Genomic DNA, 21,463 nt, shown 5'->3' with positions numbered 1-21,463 from the left:
TAACCCATTCTGGACGGGAACCCCTTTTGGTGTTTTAACTAAGCATTATGTTATGCTTTAGCTATTGAAAAATAGCAGATCTATACAAGCTCATATAGCGCGCCACCGAGTGCCACGCTATGAGCTTGTATAGGTCTGCTATTTCTTTTAAATCGTGAAAATGCGGCACAAATCTTTGAGATTCAGAGCGAACGTTTTTTCTTTTTCGACGTCAGGCCTATAATAATTGCTCCAGGTACAGTAATTTTTTTCACAATCGCAGCAGGTTTCTTGCACTGTACAGTGATTTAGTCTCCATTTGTGTATATACAGAAAGAAAGATCGAGTATTAGCAACAGTGGATGTTCAAAAGTTATTATTTTGTTTTGTTTTCCCATTATAAATTGTCAATATATTATCTTGGCATTACTGCCAGTTGTACCTACCAGTAAATGGCAATTCAACCGTTTGGTATAGAGCTTTTTTTTTTTTTAACAGGAATAAAATCATACTTATATAGAACAATTTCAGCATATAATTATAATGAAAACACATTCAACATATCATAATATCAACAATTAATTAGCAGAAACCAGAGACCATTATACGTGGGTCGAAAAGGTGCCTGCTGTGATTGTGAATAAAAACGCCACAAAGTTGAGTTGCGAGCCCTTTTGCTTTATTTTGTTCATGATATCTGTTAGTTTAACCCATTCTGACCTGAGATCAGATTCATACGAGGTTTCCGCTGGACACACACTGGTCTGATGAACCCATTCTGACCCGAGATCAGATTCTAAAAAATGTCAGTAGTTCTTCGATTTTTCAAAAATAGCAGACCTACAAGCTCGTATCGCGCCACTCGGTGGCGCGATATGAGCTTGTAGATCTGCTATTTTTCAATAGGTAAAGCATAACATGATGCTAACACCAAAATGGGTGCCCGGTCAGAATGGGTTAACAGTTTGGCTCATAGCACTATAAGACCGGAGGATCCATGTGCGCTGTTCTGAAACACATGCTAATACATACAGTACATGTACGTATGCACACATAGACCGCGCAGTGTCTATTCAGCTCATGCGTGCACACGTGAAAGCGGACACCACCCACATAATGCTCAGCTATATACACCCACACAGTTAACTAGGGCCTGCATGCCGTCTCTAAATCTATCTATAGTGCATAATACTCAGAGATGGATGCTGGTTCAGTATAAACTGAGGCTGGACTCTGGTTGAAACAGGTTTGACTGGTGGTCGTCACGCACACACAATCCGTGTGGGGGCACACACACACACACCTTAGCGCACCTGACGCCCAACGACGTTATTTTGTCCGCGGCTGTGCTCTAAAGGTGTGCCCCGGCCCTGTGTGTGTGTGTGTGTGTGTGTGTGTGTGTGTGTGGTTGTGCGCGCGCGTCCGTGCGTGCGTGCGTGCGTGCGTGTGTGAGTGGAATGCAACTTTATTTTGTGTGTGTGTGTACTAGAATGCAACTTTATTTTGTGTGTGCGTGCGTGCGTGTGCGCGCGCCTGTGAGAGACGGAGAGAGAGAAAGAGAGAAAGAGAGAGAGAGAGGGAGAGAAACAAAATGAGAGACAGAGACAGTGTTTTGCATTACACTGTCAGTGTGCAGGTGAATGATATAGGCTATATGATCTCTGTGTTATATACCTATACTGTACTATACTGTACTGACCACTATGTGTCTCTGCATGGTCACTGCTTGGTATATATAACCTTTACTATTGTCAATTTGGCTGTAATATAGAATGTGATGCTTCATGGTCTGTCACACAAGTTGTATAAGTCACTCTGTATGTAACGGCATTTGCATTATAGTTCTTTAACTTTGATCAGTGAAAGTCAACCCTTTTCATGTCAAGGCCCCATTATATATTGGGTATTTGAGCCACGTGACCACCACTTGATGACATTTAGCCTCTCAGACCCAAAACGTTTGACTATTTGGTTGTCGCTGGACGAATATGTTGCCCACAATTCCATGCTGTATTGATGTTGGTGCCATTAGGAGAGATGACAGGCAGACGTTGAATTGAGTAGACCGCTTGTAAATTAAGTAATGCAGATGTTTAACAAATAATGTAACTCGATTATTTGATTTGGTTTAATTGTACGCTCTTGAGAGTTAAAGATCTATTTTGTTACCAACTCTCCATCGTTTAGCTGCATGGGGATCACCTGGAACCCCCCCCCCGGACCACTGGTTGAGAACCACTGCTTTAACTGCATCACTGAATCCTTTTGAATGGATTATTAGCTAATATCATGTTAATTAACAGCACCTGAGGGGGCACGGTGGCACAGTTGGTAGTGCTGTCGCCTCACAGCTAGAAGGTCCTGGGTTCGATTCCAGCTCGGGGTGCTGTGGGTGCTGGCGGCGTGTTTCCTCCTCCGCGTCATCAGTGCCCATACCCGAAGGCGGGGTTGGCGAAAGGGCCTTTCTGTGTGGAGTGTGCATGTTCTCCCCGTGTCCCCTAGGGTAGGTACCCTCACAAAAAACATGCAGTAATCCTGGTCTCTAAACTGCCTCCCCCTGGCCAGCCGGGGCGCCTGATGGAGGGGAAAGGAACTGGTTGGAATAACGTGTTCCTTCCACGCGCTACGTCCAACCAGGGACACTCCCCCCTGTCAGGTGTCATGCTTGGACACTCAAGCATGAAGGAAGCATGAGTTAAGTCCGTTGCTCTTCCCAGGTTGGCGGAGGGTGTGTATAGAGCCCAGGATCACATTAGATGATTGACACAGGGGTGAAAAATGGGTTACAAAATTGTGGGATAAAAAAATTATATAATAAATTAACAGCACCTGTTCTGAACTGACAGCAGCTGTTACTTTGGTCAAGGTCTGGAGTGGGACAGGTGTTAGATTAACCCTTACATTGAACCTCTTCATATTCTTTCTCTGAAAACAACAGGTTCACATCACATGGCATTCTTGAATGTACCACGCACGCACATGCGCACGCACACAACACAGTTAACTCAACTGGTATACGTTTTGTCAAATATGAGTTCTTATGGTTTCAAAAGGCTTTAACCTGAGATCAGATTCAAAAAGTGTCGCCTAAATCCTGACAGTTTTCTGTATAGATCTGCTATTTTTCAATAGCTAAAGCATAACATAATGCTAAACCCCAAAAGGGGTTCCCGCCCCAAAATGGGTTATACCCTGGAAATCTCCCACTGTTGTATTGAGTTCAAAACGTCACCCATTGGGGGTATACATTTTTACAATCATACGTATACATTAACCCATTCTGAACGGGAACCCATTTTGGTGTTAGCATCATGTTATGCTTTACCTATTGAAAAATAGCAGATCTATAAGCTCATATCGCGCCACCGAGTGGCGCGATACGAGCTTGTAGGTCTGCTATTTTTGAAAAATCGAAGAGCGACTGACATTTTTAGAATCTGATCTCAGGTCAGAATGGGTTCATCAGACCAGTGTGTTGTCCAGTGGAAACCTCGTATGAATCTGATCTCAGGTCAGAATGGGTTAACGCATGTTGTCGGCGCTTATAGTTTTCACAGCACACACAGAACGGGGGGTGTCCTGTGATGATCACTCATAGGGCAGATTCTGAATGAGAATGATAACAAAACGAGTTTGAAGACTGAGGACACCTTCGTTAGTCATTTTAGCACACTTCTCAAATCACCAGTGGTATAGAAAAAGTTACGATATAGTAATAGCCTATACTCTGTTTACAAGTAGAAACCTGAGTAAAAGTACAAAAGTATTGACATCAAAATATACTTATACCAAAAGTAAAAGTATACCTATTGTGCAAAACTTTGAAAATAGCCGATCTACATGCTCACAGTGTGTCGCATTGCGATGCATTGTGACTCACGAGCTTGTAGATCTGCTATTTTCAAATGGCCAAAATATATTACTAAACACACTGAGTGGTTAGTGTGTTTAGTAATAATAATGAAAATAATCTACAAAGTAAACTATACAGTAGTAACTAATGTTTTCAAATAAATGTAGTATTTCACCCTTTTCCAAAAAAGTATATGTTAGATGATGTTTAGAAGATTTGGAACACTTTCCTGGGGGTCTCTATGTGTGTATAATGTGGTTTTAGATATTTTAGATTTGAGCTCACTTCCGTCCTGGACTACAATTCCCAGAATGCTTTGGTGCACTGCTCCTCCCGCTATTAATTTCAGTGGAAGTTTCTCAGTGGCGTTTTGAAGCACCCGGAGTAACCGTCTACTTCTGCGTTTTATTTTATTTGGACACCAAATTTGGTGCCGAAGTGCAAACGGGCTCTCGTCATAACTCCACAGATCCGCCTGCAGTCCCCGCTCTTACCACTAGGAGCATGGAGTGCCTCAACGTTGGAGAGCCTCACTGGGGCCTTGCACTGGGCTCACTGCTAAAATATAAAATATCTAAAACCAATATCTAAAACCACACACACATAAAGAGCCCCAGGAAAGTGTTCTAAATCTTCTAAACGTCATTAACATAATATATTTGTTTTGCAAAAAAGGGTGAAGTTTCCCTTTAAAGTAAAAAGTATTGGAAATTGGAAATGCTAAAGTACAAATACCTCAAAATGGTACTCAAGTACCGTACGTATATATGTACACATATATAGTTACTGTCCACCATTTATATACGCAAATTAAACGACGCTCAATTAACCGCTGCTTTCCCATCTGTCTCTTGCCTCTCCCACCAGTCGCCATCTGCGCCGGTCAAGAGGAGGAGGAGGACCCCCCCCCCCACCCCACGCGCGCGCGCCCGCCGCGGTGCGTTCTTCTTTGCCATGTCATAACCGCTGAGAGAGAGAGAGAGAGGCAGAGAGCTCTATAACCACCACCCAACAACAACAACAGCGCCCCCCGCTCGGTGCCGTGGCGGCAGCATGCCGGTGCAGGCGGCCCAGTGGACAGAGTTCCTGTCCTGTCCCGTCTGCTACAAGGAGTTCGACGGCGGCGGCCAGCAGCCCGTCAGCCTGGGCTGCTGCCACACCGTGTGCAAGGCCTGCCTGCGCAAGCTCCACCGCAAGGCCTGCCCCTTCGACCAGACGGCCATCGGCACCGACATAGACCTGCTGCCCGTCAACGGGGCCCTGCTGCAGCTGGTGGGGGCGCAGGTGGGTTGGGGTTTTTTTTTTAATAGTTTTCATTTCGTTTTTAGTCACGTTTTAGTTACCCGGAATGTTTTAGTGTTATAGTCTAGTTTGGGGCCCTGCTGCAGCTGGTGGGGGCGCAGGTGGGTTGGTTTTTTTTTAATAGTTTTCATTTCGTTTTAGTCACGTTTTAGTCACCTGGAATGTTTTAGTGTTATAGTCTAGTTTGGGGCCCTGCTGCAGCTGGTGGGGGCGCAGGTATGGGTTGGGTTTTTTTAAATAGTTTTCATTTAGTTTTTATTCACGTTTTATAGTCACCCGGAATGTTTTAGTGTTATAGTCTATAGTTTCAGTCGACTAAAATGTCATAGGGTTGTCGTCGACTGAATCTATACGGTTGATTTAGTCGAGCTAAATGTGTTTTGCCGGGGGGCCTCGATGCCGTCGTAATGACAGATTTTTACACACTATTATTTTCAGCGTGCAGCTAATTGTAAAATGACTCATTACGGGATCTCTTGTCTACTATAGTCCCTTCCTAACGTTTTAGTCTATAGTTTGTATATCTGTTGACGAAATTGTCTGTATATTTAGTCTTAGTTTTAAGTCATCATAGCGTAGATTTTTTCTTTTGGTTTCCATCCAGTTTTCGTCAGTGGAAAAAAATTCGTCGGGGCAAAGAAATGAAGAGGGAGGCTGTTTCTGAAAGCGTTATTAGATGAACAAGAATCATGACTCAGTCATAACTGCCAGGTGCAGAAAGCTCTCGTTAATGAATATCTACGGACCAATTATTTGTTTACAAACATTGGGACTGGATGATTTTTTCATGTAATCAATTCCCGACAGATCTGCAAACCCGTTGTTCTGGGGAGCGCTGGTTTCAGTCCGTTCAACCTCCTCTTGTGTGTCGGCTAGTTGAGGACGGTGCACCCTATAGGAGACATTTATACTTCATTGCGCGACAGAGAACAGCTGATATACAAGCTCACATCGCATCGCGGATGCGACCGCTGTGAGCGTATAGAGGTCTGACGCCATCACGGGACGAAGCATACATTATACTTGATGATGAGCTGCAGGTGCGCGAGCATGCCACATGCACAAACAGGCTCTGCTGCTGCCGTGAACATGAGCGCACCTCCCGTTCTTATACGTGACAGCGAATGTGGGTGTGGTTTTGAGGCTTTGAATTGCTATTATTGTTCGCACACACAACAGAAACCAATGGATTATGTATATTTCAAGTGGTTGCACCACTCAAAAATACTTCCTCCACACTGGGAGAAAAACCGCAGCTAGAACTTTTCCGTTGCCATCTCATGAGAGGCGGGGTTCTTGTGCTGCCGGCCTGCGCATGCATGCTGGTGCTTATCAGTGTGACGTCGTCTGTCAAGGCGTCCATAGTATAATCAGTGTGTGTGTGTGCCGCAGCCTCAGCTCACGGCTTCACGTCGCGACGTTCAGAGTAGGGCTTTCACTTCTAGTGATTTTTTACTAGTTGACTTAGTTGCCTATAGTTTACTAGTCGACTAGTTGTTTAACTATGAAAAAATAAATAAAACTTAAAACTTTTTTCTTTCCCTCCCTTTGTTGCGCGCGTTGCTCGCTTCGTGCACACGCACGACTCAGGTGACTCGGTCAGGACTCGCCAGACCTGAAAACTCTTGAGCTTTTCTTTTCTGCGTCGTTGCGCCCACTCTTGAGCAGACCTGGAGGAGACCCTGGCGTTGATCCAGGCAACAATGCCATGCGTTCCTCGGCGCTATTCCTTTTAAAAGGCCCTCTTTAACATGCCCTGTGGTATATGACTGAGTATACACTTCATCAGGCTTGTGGGAGTGTGTGTGTGTGTGTTTCCACGTGCACGTGTGCAGTATAGCCACCCATAATCTTTCCTGCATGTGTTAATATTAATATAGGGTCGTGCAGCTTATTCAGTTCTTCGGCGTTCATGCATTTTTAGGTGCCGGAGTCCCAACCCGTGAGCTTGAACAGTCCATCAGAGGTCGAAAACTATGAAGCCTGCAGAGAATGTGTGGAAGACCTGGCTCTCTATCTGAAGCCAATCAGTGGAGCAAAAGGTACGGCTTCATTTAGTGTGTGTGCGTGCGTGCGTGCGTGCGTGCGTGCGTGCGTGCGTGCGTGCGTGCGTGACAGAGAAGTTTCCCCATGAACCTCAAAATGTTCTTATTTTCCAAATACCCTCCTTCTGCCCTCCCTTATATTTTTGTATACATTTGAAAACTTGAAATGGGACATATTTCTGTATTAATGAGTGGATGGATATGGAGCTGACCTGTTCTGACATTCCATAATTATGTTGATCCTTCCTTTCCCACTCGTCCTTCCTCTTCGATGTCTCCCTTTTGACTGATACCTGTCCATTTAAACTCTAGACGGGCCCGCCCCAAAGTTATTAGTGCAGCCGCGCCCGGGCAGCCGGCGAAAACTAGAGTTCTCAAACAGGTCCGAAAATTAAGGCCCAGCCCTACCTGGGCCCTAACTGGGCCCTAACTGGGCCCTAACTGGGCTAGCCCGAGGCCCTGCCTGGCCTTCATAATTAGCACACATTTTACACCCTACCCGGGTTGAAAACACCATTTACCATTTAAAAAAAATGTGAATATATTAAAGTCTAACTCATGTGGATTAGGTGATGTAATGGTGATGTCAAACAAACGGTGACAACACAAACATTAAATTCTCTATATTGTTAATGGCATTTAATGTTTGTGTTATAGGGGCAAGATGACGTAAATGTTCCTTTCATTGTCAATGGCGTTTTTAAAACAAACATTGAACTATAAAGACAAACATTGAACCTGGCTAGCGCCCCTCAGAAAAGTCTGTATATGGGCATTCCCAGACCTGTTGTTTTCAGCCGCTTCTCGCCCTTCAGGGCGTTTTACTGGTACTTATAGTACTTGAGTAAATTCACTTAGGCTTCATACACACATAAAGTCTCATGGCCGCCTGTGCACAGGGCCTTAGGCCTCATTCACACCTAAAAGACACCTGTCTTGTCTGTGTCTTGTGTCTTGTCCTTGTTTAATGGCCGCCCAAATGCATTTCAGGCTTCATACACACATAAAGAGCAACTGTTCTGCGCTCTGCCTGTGTTTCCTGGCCGCCCCAAAGCTTTTCCAATGGAAGTCATGTGGTTTGACCAAACATTTTTGTTTGATGGGGGGGAGGGGGGGCATAACACAGCCATCAAACAAAAAAGTTTGGTCAAACCACGTGACTTCCATTGGAAATGCATTGGGGCGCGGCCATTAAACACGGACCAGACACAAGACGGGGGTGTTTTCTAGGTGTGAATGAGGCCTATATATTTAGTCACTTTCCACCACTGAAAGCACTGACGTTTACACCGACGCCCTCTCTCTCTCTCTCTCTCCGCGTCGAAGGCGTGGTCCCGCTGAGTCCGAGCGTGCTCAGTCGGCCCATGCAGAGGAAGCTCGTCACCATGGTCAACTGCCAGCTGGTGGAGGAGGAGGGGCGCGTGCGGGTGGTGCGCGCCGCCCGCTCGCTGGGCGAGCGCACCGTGACGGAGCTCATCCTGCAGCACCAGAACCCCCAGCAGCTGTCCGCCAACCTCTGGGCCGCCGTACGGGCACGGGGCTGCCAGTTCCTAGGACCCGGTGAGATGCGGACGCTTGTTTGTATATACCATTATGTATTCTGACCTGAGATCAGATTCACACGAGGTTTCTCCACTGGACACACACTGGTCTGATTAACCCATTCTGACCCGAGATCAGATTCTAAAAATGTCAGTCGTTCTTCGATTTTTCTAAAATAGCGGACCCACAAGCTCGTAGCGCGCCACTCGGTGGCGCGCTATGAGCTTGTAGATCTGCTATTTTTCAATAGCTAAAGCATAGCATGATGCTAAAAGGGGTTCCTGTTCAGAATGGGTTAGGTCGGGACCCATTTCTGGCTCATGGACCAATTTGTATGCAGGTCACGATCTTTGTTTTAAATTATTAAAAAAAAGGAATATAAATGTATATACAGGCTACATTTTGAAACAAACAATTATAAGAAATGGCATGAATAAGAAAAAAAATCACACCCGTGTGAAGTGAGGGGCGCTAATAATATTAAAGTCTTAACTCACGTTGCTGTGATTAGGCGATGTAATGGTGATGTGAAACAAACGGTGACAAAACAAACATTACATTCTCTTTATTGTTAATGGCATCTATAATGTTTGTGTTTTGGACAAGATGACGTTCATTTTCCCTTCATTGTCAATGGCGTTTTGAACTAAAGATAAACATCAAACCTGTATAATATAATTAAGAAGAAAATATAGCCCATCTATACTGATCTACAAGCCTGCACCGCGTCACATACAGCGGTGAGCAGGGACGTGCTGAGAGCTTGTAGATCAGCTATATTTCCGGGTCGCAACCCAGCACTCTTTATCTACTGGAGATGCGGTGTAACGACATGGATGTCTATATATAAACAACAACAATGTGTTCAACGCCAAAATCCTGCCTTCCAAGTTCAGGAGACTACGGGGAATAAAGCCAATTCTCCTGAATGACTGGCATGCCTTCCGTTCCGGCATGGCATGGAAAGGAGTGGCATTCTTTGCATCTCTTTCACCGTGTAGTATAAATGCATGCATTCGTGATCTGGAGAGGGCAGTTGTTCTATACAGACCAGGGGGGCAGTCAGACAGATATTTTGTGAAGCCACTAAGGAAATGAAAGTTCATATAATGGCCTGTTGTGGCGCTATCACTGGACCCAGAAAAACCCATAGCCCCATAGAAGTCCATGTATTTGGGCCCAACTTCACCTAGACTGTATTACCTTAATAAACATGGTCATGAATACTTTTTGCTTCCAGTCACTAGTTTAAAGTCTCATTTCTCATGTCATAATATTGTTTTTGGAAAATTATGGTCCCATGTATAAAAAAAATGACCATAAAGTCGCGCATGTTCTGAGGGGCGTGGCTACCGTTACAGTCTATGAACGGGATCCCCCACCCACTCGAGTCAAAATAAAAACCAACGAAGAAGAAGGGGGAAGTCCCGCCTCGTTGTCTGGGCCAGCCAATGGGCCAGCTGGGCCTGGGCCCGGATCTTGAAAGATGGCTGCCTGCAAACATAGAGACAGGCTTCATTTAACATTCATGTTAGACCCGCGGAACGCTTTGTCCATATTTTTTAAAGTCTATGATACAGACGGGTTTAAGGGCAGGGGGCTGATGTTTTGCCTGTGGCCTGGTGGCCGTGGCTCAGCGGTCCAGGCACTCTGGCCGGCAGCCCGAGCCTGGGAGTGTGCCGCGGGTTCGTCTCCCGATATACCGACCGCCTTCACTCCCCCGTCTCTCTCCCCCATTTCCTGTCAGACTACTGTCTGTCCCTCTATACAAAATATATAAAATAAAGGCCAAAGCCAGAAAAAAAATTCAATTAAAAATTAAATAAAAATAAAAAGCTGTTTTGCATGTTATTTGCATACAATCTTTCATACAAAAGTTATTTTCTCTTTTTTTTTTCGTTCTTCTTTTTATTAAACATAAAAAATGGGAAAAAAAAGGAAGCGCACAGCTAAGTATATAGCAAATAATCAACCAAAGTCAAATGGGGAAAAAAACTAAAAGAAGAAGAAAAGGTCTCCCTTTAGGTAATGCGTTCCATAATTGATGGAATTCATGAAAGCTGCAGAGGATTCTAAGGGCTCGTGAAGTAACACACACAACGACAGCGAGAGTCTGTGATGTTCGCCCCCCCCCCCCCCCCCCCCTAACCCGCTGAGAGCTTTATAAACAACTTAAGCAGAATGACTTTAAATGGACTCTGGAAGACACCGTGCATAGTTTACCTAAGACTGGAGTGAATGTTATGGCAGTCTATAGCATCAGATTTATGAAAAGTTTGACTTTTTTTTAGGAGGAGGTGTAGGAGTAGCTGCTCAGCTTGTTGCTATAAGTTATAGGAATGGCTTCGGTAATATATTTCAGGAACCATGAAACTGGCTAAATGGATTAATTCACTAATACTATATGGCCTCAAACGTTTCCCTGTGTGTGTGTGTGTGTGTGTGTGTGTGTGTGTGTGTGTGTGTGTGTGTGTGTGTGTGTGTGTGTGTGTGTGTGTGTGTGTGTGTGTGTGTGTGTGTGTCAAGCTGTATTTAGTTTTGAGAACGGGGGGTGTCCTGTGATGATTACTCATAGGGCAGATTCTGAATGACAATGATAAATACACGAGTTTTAAACGACTGAGGACACCTTCTTTGTGGAAATCTATCACCATACAGAATCCGATTATATCATCGATTTACTTACATTCTCTCTCTCTCTGTGTGTGTGTGTGTGTGTGTGTGTGTGTGTGTCCCAAGCTATGCAAGAGGACGCGTTGAAGCTGGTGCTACTGGCTCTGGAGGACGGCTCGGCCCTGTCCAGGAAGGTGCTGGTGCTGTTTGTGGTCCAGAAGCTGGAGGCTCGATTCCCGCAGGCCTCCAAGACCAGCATAGGTCACGTGGTGCAGCTCTTGTACAGGGCCTCCTGTTTCAAGGTATAGCCGAGACTGTTTTTCTTTTGTGGCTTTCGCCTTTATTTTACGGAGGTGATAGGCTGACGGGAAATGGGGGGAGAGAGACGGGTGGGGGTATGCTATATGAAGGCCGTCGGGATCGGGAGTCGAACACCCGCGGCACACTGCCAGACTGGATTATACCAGCCAAGGTGGTGCCTGGACCGCTGAAGCCACGGCCCATGAGGCCCCGAGGTGCTGAGACGTCAAACACTGACATGCACGTCGCACATATAGATCAGAATCACGGAGGGGAATTAACCCATTCTGAACGGGAACCCATTTTGGTGTTAGCATCATGTTATGCTTTACCTATTGAAAAATAGCAGATCTACAAGCTCGTATCGCGCCACCGAGTGGCGCGATACGAGCTTGTAGGTCTGCTATTTTTGAAAAATTCGAAGAACGACTGACATTTTTTGAATCTGATCTCAGGTCAGAATGGGTTCATCAGACCAGTGTGTGTCCAGTGGAAACCTCGTATGAATCTGATCTCAGGTCAGAATGGGTTAAAGGAACTGGTTGGAATAATGTGTTGGACTCCTCGTGCAATAGAAGGAAGCATGCAGGTCAGTCCCGTGGCTCTCCCCAGGTTGGCAGAGGGAGTGTATATTAGATATGGACAAGTGGGTTGCAAAACCGTGGGGTAAAAATGTAAGAATTACAGTCAGAATCATGCGGAATCATTTGTATTGGCCGGGTACAGTATGTTATACTATAGGGTTATACGGTGTACAAGAAATTACTCTTACTCTTACTTACGCACTGTAATGTAAAAAAAAAACGGTTGCACTCATTTATTTACGATGCCAGTGTTTAGCCCCAAGAGCTATAAAGCATGGGTGATGATGGGCAGCAGAAATGTCAACTATCTACTCTATACCCATGATGTAACACTGGACTATATTTGCTCCCCACTGCGGAAGGCAGAAAGCGACTGGCAAAAAAACCAAACCAAACCAAATCAAACGGGCAAACCGAAAGACTTAGGGCCGATTCATACTCCTATTTTACCGCTGTTTCGGCGCTGTAGTGCCGAATTGATTTCGGCTCGTCAGAAATTTTCAGTAGCACCGAAGAGCCGACTTTAGGACGGTACCCGCCCCCCCCCCCCCGAACCTCAAATGACGTCAAATTGTAGGCTCTACAGCGCCGAACCGACTTTTATTCGGCTCTAAAATAGGAGTATGAATCGGCCCTTAGAGGCAGACACACTGGCTGAGGCGAACTGATATGTTGCAGACATGCAGTGACTTCAGGGTTAGACATGACGTTTGGTGGAAACTCCATTGTAATCATTTATACCCATAATGTAGCCTGACACTCAGCCTGAATTTTCATTTCGTTTCACTGGCTAGCGATTCAGGGGCTGGAGCCAGGCTACTGGATAATGTACATTTAGTTTCCTTTTTTCCCACTATGGGCTCTATTTTTGTCACTTTTGCTAGTATTCAGACCCCCAGGAAGACTGCTCATTCATGTGTCTCTAAAGGGGATCCTTCATTAAACATAAACTCTATTTCCCCTGTCCTTAAACTAATTTTCCTTTTTATTTTTAATATAATAGTTAATAGTTCTACAAGCTCACACTGTGGGTACAGGCAGTGACGACAATAGAGCCCCAAATCTCTTCGTAAAAAATTGTGTCCCTTTGCGATGCATTTTGGGCTTGTATATCAGTGATTGTAACAGAATGTTCGGCCCAGACAGCGTTGATTTTGACAGGAAACTCTGATTTAGTTTTTTGATTAAAAGTTCATTTTATTTGAGTCATATTTTGGTCATCTCAACATGTTTGAGTTTTAGTGTAGTTTAAATGTGTATTATTCGCCTAGATCTATACAGTTGATGTTTTTGACAACAATTGGCAGGCCTTGATGGCGCTAATGGCTGATCTACAAGCTCACGCGTTGTGAGCTTGTAGATCTGCTATTTTCAGAGCGCAACACCCGAGCACAATTTCACAAACAATAATGAGTTGTCTTTTAGTTCTTGCCTCCACTACTCCCTCCCTAACATTTTAGTCTAGTTTTTACTTGCTGCCGAAATTGTCTATATAGTCCACTGAAATGTTGACTATGGTCCCCAGCATGTAGAAAATGCCGGATGCTAACTTGCATATGTTGAGCAATTGCCATAATTTTGCGTAATATGTGACCGTCCATACCATTAACAACCTATAGAAGGCAAAATATTAAAAATGTCCTCATGCTTTATGTAGCATGTGTATGTTTATGTCAAACTAGGGGGTTTTCATGATGCTGAATCCATTCCAAGCATTAGTTTAGCAAAAAAAAACACTCATTGTGCAAAAAAAACGGTTATGCCCACTTGCCCAATTGTGCTGACATCAAAACACCTCGGTGTACTCAACATGTCTGGGCTCACAATGGGGCTCTATATGGGCTGGCAAGTAGACTAATATATTATTTAGTCATCGTTTTTATTTGGTTTTCGTCAGTGCATTTACGTATAGTCGACAAAATGAACACTGGCACCTGAGAATAGGGACACTGGGTTACACGTAGCTTTTTGTTTTAAAACTGACAACTGATAGGTGTCTTATGATGATTACCCATAGGGCAGATTCTGAGAAGGAGGGAGAACCCTTCTTCAACTGATCTGACTTGTATAAAGTCTGAAGACACCTATAGAGCTCTAATACACTGACTGGTACAAAGTCTGCTAAACTCTCTTCAGGACAATCGTGTGTCATTCATGGAAGCATGTAACTCTCTCTCTCTCTCTCTCTCTCTCTCTCTCTCTCACACACACATCACACACCCTCTTTTTGTCATGTGAAACCTGACATACGTACAACAGGTCCGTTTTTAAATAGCGACCTAGTCCTCAATGTGAGTCGTCGTCGTCGTCCCCCCCCCCCCATGACTCCTATAAGCCAATGGGAGCCGCCTAAACGCCCTGCCAGCCAATCGCTTAGTAGTAGCAGAGACCTCGTCATGAGCGCCTGATAACACCCGCCTATAACGTTATATGAGCAAAAACCGGAGGAAAGATTCACAACCGGAGACAGCGGGGTTTTTTTTTTTTCATCACCTGACGAATATGACTATGTGATATTTCTTGTTTTTTTTTTTCGGTTTCCTACACCTCCCCCCTTCCCGCCCAGGTGACGAAGCGCGACGAGGACTCGTCCCTGATGCAGCTGAAGGAGGAGTTCCGCACGTACGAGGCCCTGAGGAGAGAGCACGACGCGCAGATCGTACACATCGCCATGGAGGCGGGCCTGCGGATCTCGCCGGAGCAGTGGTCCTCTCTGCTCTACGGCGACCTGGTGCACAAGTCTCACATGCAGTCCATCATTGACAAGGTAATGACAATAATAATAATAATAATAATAACGCCTCCAATCACTGCTTTTTTTGTCGTCGACTAAAACTAAGACGGAAAATGTCCGTCGACTATACCTTTTTTCACCGACAAAACTACATAGAAACGAAATAAAAGCCATTATGACTAAAACTATATGACTAAATATATTGACAATTTCGTCAACAGATAAAAACTAGAGTAAAATGTTAGGAAGGGACTATAGTGTATAAGTCATTTTAGGCTCGGTTGCATGCTGAAAATAGCCCATCTTTGCTATTCTCAGCAAGTGTAAAATCAGCCATTAAGACGGCATCAATGCCCGCCAAAATACATTTTAGTCGACTAAATCAACTCAAACATTCCAGGTGACTAAAATGTGACTAAAACTAAATGAAAACTATTCAAGAGACTATGACTGAAACTGAAATCAAACTTTGCTGCCAAAAAACAACACTGGCTCAAATACAAATATTCATAATAATAATACATACAACCACGAGAGGTCGACCACGCGCGAGAGGTACAATTGAAAATATTATAAACAAGACAATGACTCAAGTCATTGTACAGTATATCAGCTTGAACTTGAACCTTGAAACTTGAACCTTGATTCCATTCATTCTCTTGCATATTTGTACCTTAGTGGGGCTTTTATGTGTAGTCGCGTTTGCAGCCTCTAGTACAGTCACGGTGCCGTTGGGGGAGAGGAGAGCGGGCTTAGAGTCCCATTGGCCGTATATAGGGCTCGTCTCCCATTGGCTTAGAGGCCAGCCAATCATGAAAATCTCGTCCCTATATATACTGTATAGACCACGTGACTATAGACTATGAAGTGACATGATTGATCCGCTCTGCAAGCTGATGAAAAAAGGCACACTAGATATCTCAAATCTAATTAGATGCATGTTGGCTAAATGAAAAAAAAAAAAATTTCTTCTTCATTTTTCTTCCCCTATATCTCTCTCCTCATGGTTTCCTTCCAGTTGCAGTCTCCAGAGTCGTTTGCTAAGAGTGTCCAGGAGTTGACGATTGTTCTCCAGAGGACCGGAGACCCTGCCAATCTCACCAGCATGAGGTCACACCTGGAACTATTGGCTAATATAGACCACAATCCAGGTACAGAATGTGCTTCCTTTTTTTTCTCCACCTCACATTGTCTTCCCAGGATTTTGCAAGAGATATTGCCAACAGCCCGTCTGTCTTCAGTTCAGGCCTCAGCTCCTAACCTTTCTTAGAGTATATATGAATAGAGAGTAGACGGCAGCGGATTTCTCCTCCCATCCACTTGCATGATGTTGCTCAAAAGCGCACGAGGCGATTTCACTCCTCCTTCCGGGTATAGGAACAGAGTGCATTCTGGGATGGATTGGGCCCCGAACACATGAACGCGCTGGTCCGTTGACTATCATTGCACGCGTTCACGTATGAAACAGCGTCCACGTGTCATCATGAACGTTGCGCAATGATAGTCAACGGACCATCGCGTTCATGTGTTTTGGGCCCAGCGCTGCAATACCACATTCAGCCACTATATGTCCATTTTGCCTCAGGGTTTCCTCCGGGTGCCGTGTCTATTAACCCATTCTGACCGGGAACCCGTTTTGTTGTTAGCATCATGTTATGCTTTAGCTATTGAAAAATAGCAGACCTACAAGCTCGTAGCGCGCCACCGAGTGGCGCGCTACGAGCTTGTAGCAGACCTATTTTTGAAAAATCGAAGAACGACTGACATTTTTAGAATCTGATCTCAGGTCAGAATGGGTTAATCAGACCAGTGCTGTGTCCAGTGAAAACCTCGTATGAATCTGATCTCAGGTCAGAATGGGTTAATATATACTCTAAGCTCCTAACCCTATAGGCACCAAGTTACTACAAAACTATAGTCTGGAACCCACCTATGCTTTCTTCTAGACGCAGCTGCACGACATGAGACAAATTAATTAGAGCGACAGAGAGAGAGAGAGAGAGGAGTGTGTGTGAGTACGTGCACGTGCGTGTGTGCGTCATTTTTCACAAAGGTGCAGACGATCAGAAATCAGCAGAGAGTGATGCGAGAGTGATGCGAGAGTGATGCGCTACTCTATGCCGAATTGAAGTGGACTCGGCCACAGACTTTCTTTTCCTCCCTGGAAATAAAAACGTCTGGCTTTCCGAGGCTACTGTATACAAAACTGGATAAATGTCTCAAATCAGTGAAGTAATGTGGTTGCAATACTGTCTGTCTATTTTTGCTGCTGTATTATTATGTATTGAATACATATAATACATGCAGCAAAAATATAGATCAGGGGTGGGCAACTGGCGGCCTGGGGGCCACATGCGGCCCCCACCTTCACCTAATGTGGCCCGCAGGTTAATATCAGAACACTGATATAGTATTCATTTCAGCTGGTACAATTACAAACCTGCTTTAATTACTTCATGACTATAGTATTAAAATGTTATTGTCTTTTTGTGTCCAATGTAGTTACTGTATGTTAACAGTTCATAAAGATTAAGATAACTAAATGCATTTGAAATTCAATAAAAAGGTAACTTTTCAGGATTCCGATTCAAAAATAGCAAAACATTTATTCAGGTTTTCAATTCAAATATAGCAAAAATAGCTGATCTGCAAGCTCAAAGCGGGTCGCAGCACGACGTGTTTTGAGCTTGTGGATCGGCTATTTTTGCTACGACAGTAATATGCAATGTCGCGCCCTCTGGAGTGAGTGTGGAAATATAGATGCCCTCTGGAGTGAGTATGGAACTATAGCGGCCCTCTGGAGTGAGTGTGGAACTATAGTGGCCCTCTGGAGTGAGTGTGGAACTATAGAGCGCCGCAGTCCCCGCCCCCTTTCAGGAAAGCGAGTGGCCCAGGAAGTGGATCCCCCATGCATTCTCCCATCGGCACTTTTAATATAATTTATTTAAAGACGGTTCATGACGAATCATGACAATGAACACAATATTTTGGGCCGATCAAATAATTTATAAGACGAAAAACAAAACAAATAGTGTTGTCTCCTGACTTTCTTTTCTTCTTTCTAATGATTTGATCGTCCCAAAATATTGTGTTCATTGTCATGATTCGTCACGATCCGAATTGGCTTTGTCCGCGGCGTAACCGTCTTTAAATAAATTATATTAAAAGTGCCGATGGGAGAATGCATGGGGCTTCCACTTCCTGGGCCACTCGCTTTTCTGAAAGGGGGCGGGACTGCGGTGCTCTATAGTGGCCCTCTGGAGTGAGTGTGGAACTATAGTGGCCCTCTGGAGTGAGTGTGGAACTATAGCGGCCCTCTGGAGTGAGTGTGGAAATATAGTGGCCCTGAGTGTGGAAATATAGTGGCCCTCTGGAGTGAGTGTGGATCTATAGTGGCCCTCTGGAGTGAGTGTGGAACTATAGTGGCCCTCTGGAGTGAGTGTGGAAATATAGAGGCCCTCTGGAGTGAGTGTGGAAATATAGATGCCCTCTGGAGTGAGTGTGGAACTATAGTGGCCCTCTGGAGTGAGTGTGGAACTATAGTGGCTCCTCTTGGGTGAGTGTGGAACTATAGTGGCTCCTCTGCAGTGAGTGTGGAACTATAGAGGCCCTCTGGAGTGAGTGTGGCAATATAGTGGCCCTCTCCATCGTCAGAGTTGCATGCCCACCCCTGATATAGCTCAATAGATTGACTGAGGGGTTGGAATGCACACATGGCTATACTGCTAAACACGTGTATGTTGTTGTTCTGTATATGTGTAGATGCACCAGCGCCCATGTGGGAGGAGCTGGAGAGCGTGATGCTAGCGGTCAAGGTGGTGGTCCATGGACTGGTGGAGTTCATTCAGAATTTCAGCAAAAAGAGCCACGACACTCCACAGGTACAGTAAATAAATCATGGGATGTGATTATATAGGATGTCCTGTGAGTATACAGTATATAGAGGGTATGACATCATCATCAAACCCGGAAGTTATTGATTGCATTAAACAACATTAAACAATGTTAAACTCGATTTGCCACTCGATTTGCAACTCGATTTTTAACCCATTCTGAACGGGAACCCATTTTGGTGTTTAGCATCACGTTATGCTTTAGCTATTGAAAAATAGCAGATCTACAAGCTCATAGCGCGCCACCGAGTGGCGCGCTACGAGCTTGTAGGTCTGCTATTTTTGAAAAATCGAAGAACCACTGACATTTTTAGAATCTGATCTCAGGTCAGAATGGGTTAATCAGACCCAGTGTGTGTCCAGTGGAAACCTCGTATGAATCTGATCTCAGGTCAGAATGGGTTAAGCATGCGCGCCGCATCCCCGAACCCTAACCTCACAGGAAGCCCACGGGTGATTTATAACCCGCAGCACGGGTGATTTTCCAACTACTTCGTTACAAGTAAAAGTACGAAATTGAAAATGTACTTGAGTAAAAGTACAAAAGTATATCGGCATCAAAATGTACTTAAAGTACTACAAGTAAAAGTACTCATTGTGGAGAATGTGCCGTTTCACAAGTTCAAAATGTGTACGAGGTCTATTGAAAATAGCAGATCTACTTGTAGATTGGCTATTTTTTTCAAATGGCCGAAATGTTTAGGGTTGAAGAAAGTGGTTAATGTTAATGTTTTCTAAATCAAAATTAAAATCGCCCAAAGTAACTAAAGTTTTCAAATAATTGTATAGGCTGTGAAAAATGTGGCTCTGAGATGTGGTGGAGTAGAAGTAAAACTATTGGAAATGAATAAGTACGGCTTCATGCATTTTCATGAAGTTTTTTCTTCACTGTGTGTGTGTGTGTGTGTGTGTGTGTGTGTGTGTGTGTGTGTGTGTGTGTGTGTGTGTGTGTGTGTGTGTGTGTGTGTGTGTGTGTGTGTGTGTGTCCGCACTCAGCCACAGGCCAACAGCAAGTATAAGACCAGTATGTGTCGAGACCTCCGACAACAGGGCGGATGTCCCCGCGGGCCCAACTGTACGTTTGCACATACACAAGATGAGCTCGAGAAGTAAGGGAACACGCACGCACGCACGCACGCACACACACACACACACACACACACACACACACACACACACACGCACACACACACACACACACACACGCACACATGTACGCACGCACTCATGCAATGCAAATGCAAATCGCTGTGCCGAGCGTTGCGAGAGTCACCTTCAGTCGACTCAGCAGGGGTTTGATTGGTTTTCCAATCATATACAGTAACATAACCACCCAGTATCTGTGCACCTAAACCCATTTAGACCTGAGCTCGATTCTACAAAATGTCTTCTAAAATCCTGACATTTTTCTGAAAAAACCCATGTCAGTCTATGTATATCTCAAACTATTTCATGTCAAGGACCCCAAAAATGACATGCAATTGGCCTCCGACCCCAATCTCAAAATAGTTCCAGGGACCTCCCCTTCCCAGAAGCAAAGATTTGAGTTAAAAGTGTTCGCAGATTTGCGCCCACATTTTCACGACTTTTATTTTCAAAAATAAATCAGACCTACACAAGCTCGTAGATCTCCTATTTTTCAATAGCTAAAGTATAACGTGCTTTGAAAACACCAAAAGGGGTTCCATGGACAGAATGGGTTCACGAAACCTTATTATATGGTGCAGAACTAAAATAAACAATGAGCCTTGATATGGAAAATTGGCCTGAAAACCACTTGCTTTGCATCTCTGCCACTCGCGTCGCCCTTCATTCCTGCTCGTCACCCCTACTTGCATGCAGATTCCGACTGAGGAACAAGAAGCTGAGCAGCGCGGGCCGTCCCTTTGCCCCCTGCGTGGTGGCGCCCCCTCAGGGGGTTATGGGAAAAAACGGCACTACCGAGGGCGGCGGTGGCGGTGGTGGCGGTGGCGGCGGTGGTGGTGGCTGTGCTCACCCAATGGAGGGGTCCTTAGGAACCGGAGAGAAGCCAGAGGGGGTCCCTCCTCCCGCATGCACCGGCCCCCCGCCGCCGCCTCACCCCCTGCTGCTCGCCTCCTGCAGAGGGCCCGATTTGACGGAGGAGATGACGAGGACGTCACTGTCGAACGGATCCTGTGGGGTTAACGGGTCTGATGGACTGTCGGAAGGCAACGGAGGCGACTCGCGGTCGTTGGATCGGTATGAAGCCCTCTTTGATCTTTTGATTTTGATTTGTCTTATTATTATTATTATTATTATTTTATTTTTTATGATTTATGTCAGTGGTTCCCAAAGTGGGGGGTCCAGTGTTGTTTTTGGCAGCGAGTTTAGGTTTTTAGTTTTCAGTCATAGGGCTGTATTTTGCGTGTCCAGGTCTTATTCCCTAACTTGAGTAAACTAAAGACCTGGAGGCGTGATCAATGCCATTTGGCTATTCTGAGTGGCCAAAGAGCATCGATCACGCCTCCAGGTCTTTAGTTTACTCAAGTTAGGGAATAAGACCTGCACTTAAGACACGCAAAATACAGCCCGTAGTTTTCATTTCGTTTTTAGTCACATTTTAGTCCACCTTGGAATGTCTTTGGTGTTAGTCTAGT

At 44.8% G+C, this 21,463-nt stretch overlaps 1 protein-coding gene across 3 annotated transcripts in view; it reads left to right on the top strand.

Annotated features, from left to right (window-relative positions):
• The window catches only part of rc3h2 (ring finger and CCCH-type domains 2), a 62,291-nt gene that overhangs the window by 19,354 nt on the left and 21,474 nt on the right, over positions 1 to 21,463 (top strand). For 2 of the 3 annotated variants that reach the window (XM_080756237.1, XM_080756238.1), the window contains 9 exons: positions 4,700 to 5,116; positions 7,059 to 7,176; positions 8,506 to 8,739; positions 11,461 to 11,636; positions 14,785 to 14,985; positions 15,971 to 16,103; positions 18,715 to 18,833; positions 19,842 to 19,954; positions 20,688 to 21,065. In XM_080756237.1, the coding sequence (XP_080612363.1) occupies positions 4,886 to 5,116; positions 7,059 to 7,176; positions 8,506 to 8,739; positions 11,461 to 11,636; positions 14,785 to 14,985; positions 15,971 to 16,103; positions 18,715 to 18,833; positions 19,842 to 19,954; positions 20,688 to 21,065 (1,703 nt within the window). In that variant the 5' untranslated portion in view covers positions 4,700 to 4,885. The remainder of the gene's footprint in view (positions 1 to 4,699; positions 5,117 to 7,058; positions 7,177 to 8,505; positions 8,740 to 11,460; positions 11,637 to 14,784; positions 14,986 to 15,970; positions 16,104 to 18,714; positions 18,834 to 19,841; positions 19,955 to 20,687; positions 21,066 to 21,463) is intronic. The other variant, XM_080756239.1, reaches the window with a different exon arrangement.

The sequence above is a fragment of the Protomyctophum bolini genome (assembly GCF_963924005.1).
Source record: "Protomyctophum bolini genome assembly, chromosome: 22".
NCBI lineage: Eukaryota > Metazoa > Chordata > Actinopteri > Myctophiformes > Myctophidae > Protomyctophum > Protomyctophum bolini.
The sequence above is the reverse complement of the archived record's forward strand: the minus strand, read 5'-3'. Positions and strand labels throughout refer to the sequence as shown.